Raw genomic sequence first — 13668 nt, forward strand, 5'->3', positions numbered from 1 at the left:
CAGTCGAGAGGAAAATTGTCTCCGCCTCACCTTTGCCCCTGAGCCTCGGCTCGCGCTCACAGGCGACTTCATCGCGTTGTGTGCAATTCGTCTGAGCAAACAATCGCGCAGCAGACGCTTTGTGCAACGCTTATCGGACACGAACGTTTGGGAATTGACGTTTCCATTAGCGGTTGTAAACGCCCTTGTCGGAGTGGCAGAAATACGTACACGCACGCTGCTCTGCAAATGTGTATATGTTATGACGGATGCGATGTGAAAAGGGTTGGAGAGAGGCGTCAAAGAGTCGAAAGGGCTTCCAAACATGTTTGCCTGTCATCCAGTGAAGTGGCGGAGGAATTGTTTTAGGATGGCCACTTTTAAAATTTCAGGGTCCGGCCGAAATTTCGTGCACATCCGTCTGAATCGCAGATTCCGAAACTCTTTTCAAAGAGCTCGTGCAAAAGCAAAGCGGACTCCTGCGTCTTTGTGCCGGGCAAATCCTTTGGCGCAGCGAGCACCCAAAACAAAACGCGTGAGTGGCCTTTGCGCCTGAAAGCGCCGTCGTCGCGCCTTTGTGCTTTGACCCAGTGCCATATCTGTGTGTATGTGTACGTGTGTTTATTCGCAACAAAGCCGAGTGGCAGTTGACCCTTGCCGGGGCTGAGAAGGCAGCCGGTGCCGATCAGGTAGATGTGCGCCCAAACACGCATGCTAGAGTCATAAATTGTGCATACAGCCCCGCCTAATAAACGTCCAGCACTTGCCATCGATATGCCTGTTAAGCGGGCTGCGTAGGATTTGACTGACGCGCCTTCCAAAGTACGCAAGCTGCGCACCAAAACCAATAGTAAAAAGCTATATAGACTATCGTAAGTTAGAAATGAGTTTATAACCATTTGATTAAGGCACGTCCTTTAAAATATTACAATTAGGTAAAACTTTCATGTAATTTGAAGCAAAAATCCAAAATGTCTAAATTTAAAAAATGTTTTGCATTCCAAAAACATCATGTCTTGTGTTGCTGTGGTACCTTTTCCTTTGAAACTCACTTTTACTTAAATTATTTATAACTTAATTTTATGCATAAATGGGCCTGGAATTTTTACTCCGCTAACGGGGTACAACACGAGCACGGGGAGGCGATGCCGTAGGTACAGGCTCTCTTTGGTGCCACGGTCGGTGCGTGTGCAAGCATCCCCAGCCGTCGTCATGACGACCACTGCTCTCACGAGCCATCCATCTCTCACGCAGATACCTCCTCGGGCAAATGAAGGAGCAGTGTATATATATTCGCAATCTCGACCGCTTGTACAAGAAAAAGCAGCGGCAGCAGTGAAACGTCGTTGCGGCTTGGTGACCTGTCATTTGCGGGCTGGCTGACTCGATGAGAAAGCATAAGCGCTTTTTAAAGACCACACAGATGCTTTTGCTGCGGATGTACCTTACTTAACTGCACGGTTCATGTGTGTCTCTATATGTGCGATGGAAATGCTTATGTCGATTACTTTAGCTTCTTAGTGTGTGCTTCGGGGAAAATACCTGGAAGTAACTTTCTGAAGAATTTTAGAGATTACGCAGGAATTCTGGCTCTTGTGTTGGCTCAACTTAAGTTTCATTTGCAGAGCAAATGTGTTGCATCCGTTACCCACACAATAATTCAAAGGATTTTTTTGCAATAAGCTCATCCCTTAACATCAATTCAAAGTTCAATTGAAATTCACTTCAAAGGAAATAATTCAATCCGAGTTTCCTTGTTTTGATGGTGTACGCAAATGATGTAAAGCAGCCTTCCAAAGGATAATCTATAGAACTTTCCTGGGTTGTAATATGAATAATGCTCATTTTGTTCTCTCTACCTCAGTGAGAACCAACAAGTACCGCAGCACAGTTTTTTTCTCGCAGAAACACAAACAATGCGCTGGAAAACAAGCTTTCCTGGGATAAGGAAAACAACATCAATTACAAAATAGCCAGAGCTCCATTTAGTTTTCGACCATTGTACGGTTTCGTTTGGAGCGAGGCGGCAGGAGAAAAGCACGCACGGTCGATCGAAACGACGTAGCACTCATCCTCGGGAAATAGCCGTCTTAACGGCAATCGAATTTTCCGCCGTTGTTCCCAGCTTCAATGCAGGCTCGCTGGCCGAAAGAAAATATTATTTCTCTCGGATGACACATCAGAAGCGGGCGAAGCGAAAAAGCACTCGCTGCAAAAGCGACAGTCGCGTCGATTGCCGTATGTGTGACGGACATTTTATTTTTTTTTTGCGCACAGCAAACCCCGAGGGATCGTGGAATGAATCCGTACAAGCAGGCGATTTTGCACGGCGCCCGTAAATTAGGTGTCCGCGTCTGACAGGGGTGTGTTATTTCAATTAGTCCTGAAAGACCGATTTCCATTCGAATCAATTTCGCCTCCAATACGGGCTAGTCAGCAGTTATGTTCCGCTGCCTGTGCAAATCCCGGCAGTTTGCAAATGTTAATTACTCTCCAAAAGCGGTGCGAGACCTTATGCAAACAAAGCCTGCCAACCCTTGAGCCGCATTCAGCTGCTAAATACAATAATTTCTCCAGGGGCAGATCGAATGGCTGCGCACGCCAGATCTGAAACTCCGCTGGTCGCCGAGCGTGCCTGTATGGCCGTCTCTGGGATACCTAAGCCGGCAAAAAAGTTCGCAAATCCTTTGCCCACACTCTCTGTCCAAACACCGCTCTCGCTCTCGAAATTTGCAAGCGAGAATTAAAGCATCGAGCCAGAGACAGAGAAAGAGAGAGGGTCTTTGTGTTTTGCCTGCTCTGCTTTCTTTCTTTCTTTCTTTCTTTCTTTCACAACCCTTTCACCAGAAACCGGTGTTTTACAACATCGCGAGCAAGATGGCGTTTGAACCCTCTTCACCCCTGTGTGTGTGCGTGTGCGAGTACGCGGGGGTCGTCCGCCGAGATAGCGCTTGCGCCCCCCGCGCCTCACTACTGCCGCTTTCGGCAGAAAAATATCGACTTAGGCCGCGCATCGATTGTTTGCAGTTGCGGAAAAGCTCCGAATTTGATATTCTCGTGCTCCGCACCGCGGAGAATTTTGACAAAACGCCAAGGCAATTGGAGCCGGATTTCCGAACGTGTATCGCCCATGCAAATTTTGGTCCCCAGTTGGTGCTATTCCGCGTCAACTCCATTGATTCTCCGCCTTATTAATGGATGCCGGCTTTTTGCCCGCATTGTGTAAATACGCGCGCGAAACGTGTGGTAGTAGTTGTAGGCTGCGATACCCCACGCCGTGGAAAATTCAAACAGTCAACTCGGCGTTTTGAATGGAAATTTTGTCCTTGGTGCAGTAATTAAAAGGTCGAATCTCATCAGGAATTTCAGTTTATTTGGAAACAGGAAATATTTTTAATATGTACTTGATTCTCTTTTCATTGTTTATTTCCTTGAAAACGAATTTTCATATTAATAAATGTAAGTTTATAATTGTTGCTCAAAATTATATTTAAATTTAAAATGACTCTTAAATTAGTTTTCACTCAAAATTTCTTGATTATTTGATCTCGATGTATTTTAAACAATTTTCATATGTAACCATTTTCTCCGCCTCCTTCGTCAAGTGACGCAAACAAAATTACCAAGGCGTACGTTTTGATTTCCGTGCAGCGCTGTTTTCTGCCGTTCAAATAACGTTTTGAAGGGCTGCCGATCGGCGCGGTGGCTTTGAGCCGCCGCCACCGCCGCACAAACCAATTTCAGGGGCGGCTCAGTGTAATTGCTCCAGACACACACTCGCACACGCGCCATCAAAATGAGATTTGCCAAGTTATTTACTGGAGGGATTAACAATTTGCTACACGTAGCTGGATATGCACACCCCCCGAGTAGAGAGAGTACACGCGCTCAAAATGCGGAGTGACGCGCCGCGCATGGTGCCTTTAGATTTCGCCAGCGCCACTTTGCCAACTTTTAATTGACTTTTAGCGTTTCGCGACTAGAGCGAGCGTGCCTACAGTCGGCGACTGTGCACACAACATTACCAGCAAAGTGACAAGCTCCATTTTGAGGGGATATTTTGTTTGAAGCATGAACACAAATGAGTTTGCGTGGCGAATTTTGCAAAAGTTCCATCTGCTTACGAGCCGGTCTCATTGTCAGCAGGATATTCGAAACCATTAATTTCACATATTACCATTGTCTTTTTGGCGGAAAAATTGCTTGTGCGTTTTTCCGGCACTTTGACAACCCAAGGGGCTCCGTACGTCGACGTCTCTCCTCTTTTTTCCTTTTGCAAATACGAAATCGATTCGCGTCACGTTCTCCCTCGTTAATTGCCACGTCAAAACCCCAGCGGCAAAACTTTCCCGGCCGTCGCGAGCGTGGAATTTTCTTTTTACAAGATAAATCTCGGCACGTGGTGTAGCAGAAAAAGGAGAAACTCGGCTACTTTTTCGCGCGCTTGGATCGGCTAAAAAACGACTATTTGCCGCGCAATTACGCGTAAATCTGCAAAAACGCGAGGGTGGGACGCTTTCTTTTGCTTCGCGCTGCATTCGCGGGCGCTGCTCTCCAACTCCATTCATTATTCACAACGGCCGCCGCTCTAAATAGCAGGTGCCAACGCAAACTTCGCAGCCAAACATTAATTATTTCACTCCGTAGCTCAACGAGGAGAATGATGAATTCCTGAGTTACGGTATGAAATTTTTATTTTTAACGCCATCTCATTGTGCTAGCCTGCTGAAATATGTCTGCCAAGAAGTGCGTGTTTAGCTACGGCTCCGGTGATGAATTGAGTCATTACGCGTTTTTAAGGAACTTTTTAAATTAATTCTCTTCCTCTACGGTGTAGGGAAATGAAATACAAGACATTTTTAGGGGATGTCAAAACTTTCTGACAGAGGGCTTTTCATTCGCGTGATTCGGAAAATAAAATGTTCTCATTGAATTAATTCATGCAAGAGAGGATAATAAGCTTTAAAAATGTTTTCTACTCCTCTCAATTGGCAGGCGTGCAAAGCTTTTCAAAAATTTCTTCATTTTTCGATATCATCTTCTAAATTTTACCCTCTTTGGCAGCTGCTTGCCCTAAGAAAGTTGTCCCAAAGGTGGTCTCAGCACTTAAAAATTTTCCTACAGAGAGTTGCTAAGTGAAGTTGGCGGCGAGAGCAAAAAGGTATCGATTACTGCATCAGAGCAGAAAGGCGAGTGACTCTCCACTCATAAACGTGCGCTTGGAAATATGTACGCGTGCAGACGTAAAGTCGCCGCGCGGCGTAATGTCATCCGCTGACGTCACCCGATCAGTTTACCAACCCCGGGACCGTTTATGCTGACAAAAGTCGATACAGAATAGATATTCGCCTTTGACGGCAGAGAGTGTGTGTGTGCATAAGCCCTCAAAGCTTTGTACAAGAGCAAGCAGCCGGATCGATCGTCGCGAATTGGCCGCGGAAAATCAGTCGCGTGTTGATAACGCGGCCGCTTTATTCAGATGAGGCTCGGGCTCACTTTCAATTTGCAAACTCAATTACGGCCGACGCCCTATTACACATGCAAATGCACCAGAGCCGCGTCGTGTGTTTTATTGTCGGGCCGGGAGAAGCGCGAATCACTTGGTGCGCGAAATTCGTGCGGTTTGTTGACATTGCAAATGTCCACGAAGGGGTTCCGAAATCATTCCCGGGACACGCAGTTTGCCGAGTGAAGGCTTGTTTGCGAATCAAGTTTGCTCACTGGCGCGCGACGGCTTTTAATTGCGCGCTCGTCACTTTTTTACTCTGCACTGCACAAACAAAATTAGTCAGTTCCAGACTAATCAAATTTTTACATAAATTACCCATGAACTGATTTGTGATATTCGACAAAACTGAAGTGGAGTTCAACCAAAGGAGTGGTTTTGTGGCGTTGAAATCGAGTGCTCCACCAGCGTTTCAGGTTACAAAAACACAATTTGGTCTCCTTTACTCAGATTTTCCCACAGAAACTTGCTCTTGCGCGAAGAAAAGTGTTGAAAAATTCAACGCACAATTCCGGTACCTCCCACCTGCTGCATCAACAAACATTTTTAGAGGCTTTGGTGTGAAGAAATAACGTCACCAAATGTAGGAAAGTTGGCTCTGATCTGTTTTAAAATGCAAAACTTGTTCCGCCGAAAATTAACGTCTTCTGCGAGTGAAACAAACCACATGAAATATTGCACCGCGAGGCAACTATTTCCCGGCGAAAATAAAATAAATCACGCGGCTGAGAGGCAAGTTTTGAGAAAGGCAGCTTTTCCGTCCTGCTTAATTTAAGAGAAAAAGTTTTGAGCCGAGAGAGCGCAAAAGCCCACACGGACCCTTTATCAGCGAGCAATCGACCAGTTCACGTTTAATAATTCAACCGCAAGCTAGGCGCCTTTCGGCTGTCGGCCCGGCACTCTGCGCTCTGCAAGCTTATTTTCTGTTTTGTCAAACGAGAAACAAAATTACCATAATACACATAGATACGCGTAAATCGTAATTTGCGGGCACATCAATCTTTCATTGTTCCGAACCGAGTAAATTATGTAACAGCCAAGGTTGCAAGCCGGCGTAAAAACGGTATGCTACTCCTTGACCGTGAAGAGGAATAAAAAATAACTCCTGGAGGTCAACAAACATCCGATAAACAGTGACAAATTTTTGAAATATTTGACTTTCAACTTTTTTGATCTCACAGCAAAATCAATGCGAAAGTATTTTAACGTTTGATTCTGGCATGAATTTTGTCCTCCAATGAATTGAAACGATTTTTTTAGTAGAGGTATCAGTCAGCCTCAAAATTTTGGGTCTTTTGGTAGCCGCCAGCCACCGTGACTTTGACACGCTAGCCGCCGGTCAAAAAGTAAAAAAAAAAAAAAATGGAAAGAAATTGGCCCCCGAATTTAGCACTATCAAACTAGACTTTTTAAATTTTGTCAGCCGCGCCAGCCGCCGATAAAAATGCCCAGCCGCTGTTGGCCCAAACTTTGACTGCAGTTGCTCACCCAGCCGCTTCTTAAAATTTGCGACAGTGTAAATTTTCATTATAATATGGAATAATATTCAATTTATAAATTTTTACAATCGTTTCCCTTAATAATTGACACAAAGGGACTCTCCTGTGATACAAATCTAAACAATGCAAGCTGCAATATTAGGCATTCTATGTTCAAGCAGATCATATACAACAGAAATTTACATTGTAAACTCACCATTGTGGTGAAGTACTATTCAAGAAAACAAATAATGGCGCGTTCTAGGAAATTAATTGCCTCTGTGAAGCACAAAAATAAACCTCGGCAGCCACGCTAAAGCCTTTCAAACTTGATTATCCAGCATCTGGCTGGCATAGTTATTATTCGCCAATAAATCACAGGTTGCTTGTTTTCTTTATTCTAATGAGTGTAACGATCACAGATAACATCATGGTGGGCGTTTCCTCAGTTTGCATGTTCACCGCTGGCGAATCTTTCATTTCTCTGTCTGTGAATAATTTGCGCGTTGTGCTCCGTCGTATTACGTTTCGTTGTGATTCGCGAGCTTACATTTTTCTACGTTACTATTTTCGCGTGCAATTTTTTTCCGGTGACACTCCGAAAAGTTGGAGACAATCAGCCCTTTTAAAAGACACGTCCCGCTCGTCGTTTTTCATCTCGATATTTTTTCGCTTAAATGCCCCGGCGCGTGCTTGGAATTTCCACGAAAAATTGCCTCTGAAAACTTTAGCCCTGGTTTCTCACAAGAGGCTGGAAACAAACGTTGTCTCTATATTTGTTTAGGATGCGTAAGTGCTTGTTTGCATTCGAGTGTTTTTGTTTAATTTTCCAAAAAGATTTTTATATTTGTCTTTCGCTCTCGCTTTCTTCACAACTCAGCTTGTTTGCCGAATCAATATTTTCCGTGGAAAAGCTTTACACAAATGAGACGGACAAAAACGGCCTGTTTAATGTTTTAAAAGTGGTCACGAAAAGTCAGCAACACGAAGAAAGTTCATTTTTGCACAGACCTGTCCGTGAAAGCGGAATTTTCGACGAACACGCAAATTATTCATCGGCTTTGAGACAGGATCGGATAGAGCAGGGGCGTTGAAAGGCGCAGCGTTGGCTCATATATCTCTTCACTAGATGAAACGGAATGAAAAATTAAGAGTTGAAAACGCTGACGCAGAAGGAACAGCCGCAATCACAGCCGATTTTCATTCTATTGAACAAGCACTATATTAAACTGCATCTATCTACAAAGAGTTATTTATTAAAAGTTTCATAGTATGGTGATAATAGCCTTTTTTAGTTTAAAGAATCTGCCAATATTTAATATCATAAAAAATAATTTCCCCTTGTATTTCTCCGAAACAACACTGCAAGGGCTACTGTCGTTTACTGCATTAAATCAAAACTTCACCAGGGCATAATCTCCGTGCAATTCAGCTAAATAGTGACATAATCCGTTTCAAACGCACAGACCGGCAAACATGCAAATCCCCAAATTAATCACCACCGCAATGATCGCCGCCATTTTTAATCTGCCAAAGTTGTTGCAGTGCAGATTCGTACTGGACCGCGGATAAATAATAGATGGGGTGGTGGCGCACCCTAAAACAAAGTTTTCTCGCTCCAAGGGACTGATGATGCGAAGGCCGGCCAATTTTACTGCGTGTTTATTCACCCCCGTGCCATAAATAGTTAATTACAGTGCTGTGGGAGGTTTGTCGCAGCATTCATTAGTGATTGGCCCTGGCAAGAATGCTCATTTACGGCACCCCAAAGATGAGCGTCCGAATTCCGACCTAGACAAACGCAGAAAAATCTAGGCGCGTGACGCAGTCTGAGTGTGCAGGGGGTGAGTCATATAAGGGGGTGCCGGACGAGCACGGAGCGCACTTGTGCGCGTACTTGAATTTCGCTGGCTGCAGCAGCTTCCCTCATGTTCTCTCCTGGGGATGAAGTATGCTTTCTCTCAGAGACGGCCACCCCTACGTGCAGGGAAAAACTACCCCCGGCGAATGATTACCCTCGGCGCGCCGAAATGGACTAGCGGCGTTCCAACATCACATGTATTGGGTGGCAACAAACAGCTTTTTGCAAATATTTACACACCCTGCGGGGGTAGATGGTAAAAAATGCGTCGTTTTGAGTTTTCTCTCTCGTCAGATATGTTGTTACTTTTGATTTATAAGGCTGGGGTGTGAACTGCTAGCGGCAATCACATTATGAGAGCAAAACAAACAGAACTAATCGCGCCAACTTCAGAACAACACTACTGCCTTTCGAATGATCTATACGTCAGCTAGAATGAGTTTTCAATTTATTGCTATTTATTCTTCTTCCTACAATTCATACACTATTGAAATCACAGCCTTATCACAATAATTACGCAAGGAAGAATGGGCTGATAGACTCTTGCTTTGTTAAATAAAGAAATGCCACCTCACGCCGCACGGAGCTCTAAATGAAAATGTATTTCTTTGTCCATGATTCAGTGAATGAAGAATGAACTAATCATCTCTCGGACACTGCACAAATGTATTATTTGAGCGGATATTGAAATGGGAGCATTCAGGAAACAGCATTTCCATTACAACAAAATGCTAATTCGCCGGCTGCCTGCGAGGGTGTGGACGTCCTGCATCGAAAAATAACAAATGGACCGCAATCCAGCCCACTCATTCATTCACCCAGCATACAACAGCTTTTTCCTCAAAGCTCTCGTTTCCATTCCATTTCGCAAAATAATTTTGGTCGGATGAAAAAACTACGGTTTGCTCGTTCCGCCAGCATTATCCAATGAAAATAAAATTTAAAACGCAGCGACAGGCATTATATATGAGTGGCCATTTGTCATGCCACATCTGGCGAAAGACGTGCTAGCCTTGGGGGTTGAAATGAAATAAATCTGACGCGGGTAAATAATCGTAAATCATAATTTCTGCTGGTGTCAGTATTGTGGAAATGCCGACTGAATTTCCAGCAGTTGGGCTCGACGCTTGATTTGACAAAAAATTTCACTCGACGCAGGTATACTGTTTTGATCGAGGCAATAAATTTCGGCAGGGAGCGTTAACTAATAGCAAATCAAAATCAATAGTTTCTTGTGCTGGGCGCTGAATCATCGCTCCAAACACGCGGGAGATTCGTGATTAGCCAGCTCCACCGAGCATTCGGGAGAGAGCGGATGATTACAGACCGAAACAGGCACTTTAAGACGCACACAAACACTCGCTAGTGATTTTTTCCCTAGCCATAGTAATTAGAGCCACCGACATTGGCTCTTGCTGGGCGCGAAGGAAAAATGAGCGAAGGCGCGCAGTAAAGGCTGTTACAACCCAAGCGTGAACCTCGATGTTTCAAACAAAATTATTCTCCATTATATTAATGAAACCCTGGAATAGGATGCATATATTTCATGTCCAATTTACCCGTCGGAAATATATTCTGTACGGCTTTTCATCAATGCTCTGCAGGTTATTCGCTCACTTGTGGGTAATTTTATTTCCTACTTTGTAGCCTTTGAACCGAGTATTTTCCACGCGAGCAAATTAATTTGCATTTATCCAATTAATTTTGCTTTTATCCAGTTTGTAGACCAGCATTTTGATCAATATTTGTTGCAATAATTACGCTTGATGGTACAGAACTTGGATTTGAAATTAATGTCGATCTTTGCTATTTCCCCGCTGCTTTTGGAAAAATAGGACTGCATTGTAAGTACACAGGAGTGTTATTCTGCGTGTATAGAATGCCGTTTTGTTAATTTGCTTTTTGGTTCGCTAACGTACTAACCAGAACTTATTTTGCTATTCATTTTGTAATTCAAATATGTGTTCGTCTTTTTACAACAAAAACAAACAGAAAATTTACGCTCCAAAGAAGAGCCAATTCTTTCCAGTCAGTTATCCCGTCAGTTTTTTTTCTTTCTGTTTGAATCGTTGTCTCGACAGTTCATTAAGTATCAGACTAATTTTTTGTCTCTCCTCTCGGCAGACACGGACAATCAGCGAGTGATCATCCACGTGAAGGACGTCAACGACGAGCCACCGTACTTTATCAACCGGCCGCTACCGATGCAGGCTGTAGTGCAGCTTAACGCGCCGCCCAACACGCCCGTCTTCACACTGCAAGCCAGAGACCCAGACACCGACCACAACATCCACTACTTCATCGTGCGTGACAGAAGTGAGTGTGCCATTCAATCGATTTCGGTCGGCGCGCTGATTAATTGAGTCACATCAAAGAGATTTCAATGCGGAGATTGCAACTCTATATTCAAAGCAATTTGTGCTTGAGATCTAAACAATGTTGTCATTTTGCTATAAATCGGATGCTTTTTCTTAATCAAAGTTAAAACATTCTCAAAAATTCGAAAAATTCATTTCTAAAAACACACATAAAATTTTATTAGCAGATTAGCATTAAAAGTCCAGTATTTTTGGTTAAAAATATTTAAAATAGCAACTTTTCAATTAACTTATTTGAAATTTAAGAAATCAATGCTCCTTATAATAACAATATCAAAAAGCAAATACTGTGTGGGCGCATGTTCTGATATTTTAATTTTGCAAAGTCATAATGAGATAGCTCCATAGTGGTGTGGAAACTTCGTTCTTCTTAAAATCCTGAATTAAATTTGCTCTTGCAGTCGACCCAGAATTGTTGAACGTACGCGAAAACTAATGGTGGTGTAATTTTTCAGCTGGAGGCAGATTTGAGGTTGACGAGCGGTCCGGCGTTGTACGCACCAGAGGCAACGATGCGTTCCAACTGGACATGGAGTACGTGCTCTACGTCAAGGCTGAGGATCAAAACGGACGGGTCGACGAGAGACGCTTCCAGTCCACTCCCGAGGAGCGCCTCTCCATTGTTGGTGGCAAGAGAGCACCCCAATTCTACATGCCCAGCTACGAGGCTGAGATTCCTGAAAACCAGAAGAAGGATTCTGAGTATGAAATAAAAAATAATTTCCTTGTATAGAATATTTACGATTAATTTTTTCTCTCCAGCATCATCTCTGTCAAGGCGAAATCGTTTGCGGACAGAGAAATCAGGTACACCTTGAAGGCCCAGGGTCAGGGTGCCGGCACCTTTAACATCGGTCCCACCTCTGGCATTGTAAAGCTGGCCAAGGAGCTGGACTTTGAAGATCTCAGGCAGCCACACGTCTACTCATTAGTTGTCACTGCTACAGAAGATTCCGGTGGTTTTTCCACTTCTGTTGAGGTAATTATTACCGAAATTAAATTTTTGTTATAAAAAGGAAATAATAAAGATCAATTTTCAATTTTTTTCTCTTTTAAATACCTATATTCTAATTGCAGTTGACCATCCGAGTGACTGACGTGAACGACAATGCACCCAAATTTGAGCTTCCCGACTACCAGGCGCACAACATGGACGAAGACATTCCCATCGGCACCTCACTGCTCAGAGTGAAGGCGACAGACTCTGATTCTGGCACCAACGCTGAAATTGAGTACCAAGTCTCCGACGAGCACTTTGCAGTTGATTCTGGCGGCATTGTGAGCAACGCCAAGCCACTCGACGCCGACAACAACAACGCCTACTATGAGTTCACAATCACAGCAAAGGATAAGGGTACGCAAAACCACAATTACTCATGCTCATTGTCAGAAGTTGGAGCAAAAAATTTAATTAGGTCTTTATTATTTATTCTCCATTGAAGATACAATTATAATCACAAAAAAAAACAGGAACCATATTATAAATACTTGAAATCAACACAAATACAAACAATGAAAAGTCACACACTAATATTATACAATCATTAAGTCAAACACAAAAATTCACAAAAAAATGTTTACACAAAATGCGATGAATGGATACTTTGGCTCTACAAGTCACAGGCCATATCAATTATGTAATGTGACAAAATTTGAAGATCACATTTTTTGCACATAAAAATTAATTGAAATATTTTAAATTACTTCATTAAATTATTGCGAATACCATATATGGTATACAAAAACCTAAATACCCACAATATAAAATTTGAATAATAATGTCAAGGATATATTTTGAATTTCAATTGTCGTAAATTTAAATTGAATTTGAAAAGGTTTGCTAAGAACTATTAAAAATCTTAAAAAATTTAAAGCCAAGCATTAAAATTAAGGACGTTAATGAACAATGTTTTTAATTTCTTCTCTATATTAGGTGAGCCTGCTAAGACTGGAACTGCCACCATCCGCATTTACACCAAGAACAAGAACGACGAAGAGCCAAAATTCTCGCAGCAAGTGTACACGCCTAATGTTGACGAAAACGCTGGTCCAAACACGCTTGTGACGACCGTGGTGGCCTCCGACAAAGACGGAGACAATGTTCGCTTTGGATTCGTGAACGGGGGCACCACCTCGGGACAATTCGTCATTGAGGAAATCACTGGTGTGATTCGACTGCACAACAAGGCCATCAACCTAGACAAGGACAAGTAATAATGGCCCAAAAATGAGTTTAGAAAAAGATTTTAAATATAATTTCTAACAATAGGTACGAGCTGAATGTAACTGCGGTTGACGATGGTTCCTGCTGTATTGACGGAGACAAGACTCCACACACCAGCACTGCGGTCGTTGTTGTCTTCATCACTGACGTCAATGACAACAAACCTGTTTTCAAAGACTGCAGCACCTATTATCCGAAAGTGGAGGAAGGGGCTCCAAATGGCAGCCCAGTTATTAAAGTAA

General features: G+C 43.1%; 1 protein-coding gene across 10 annotated transcripts in view; it reads left to right on the forward strand.

Annotated features, from left to right (window-relative positions):
* Positions 1-13668, forward strand: part of CadN (Cadherin-N) — a 179767-nt gene that overhangs the window by 37066 nt on the left and 129033 nt on the right. For all 10 annotated transcript variants that reach the window (XM_065488164.1, XM_065488139.1, XM_065488180.1 and 7 more), the window contains exons 4-9: positions 10949-11140; positions 11658-11904; positions 11965-12181; positions 12280-12556; positions 13136-13412; positions 13472-13664. In XM_065488164.1, coding sequence (XP_065344236.1) covers positions 10949-11140; positions 11658-11904; positions 11965-12181; positions 12280-12556; positions 13136-13412; positions 13472-13664 — 1403 coding nt within the window. The remainder of the gene's footprint in view (positions 1-10948; positions 11141-11657; positions 11905-11964; positions 12182-12279; positions 12557-13135; positions 13413-13471; positions 13665-13668) is intronic.

The sequence above is a fragment of the Cloeon dipterum genome, chromosome 1, assembly GCF_949628265.1.
Source record: "Cloeon dipterum chromosome 1, ieCloDipt1.1, whole genome shotgun sequence".
NCBI lineage: Eukaryota > Metazoa > Arthropoda > Insecta > Ephemeroptera > Baetidae > Cloeon > Cloeon dipterum.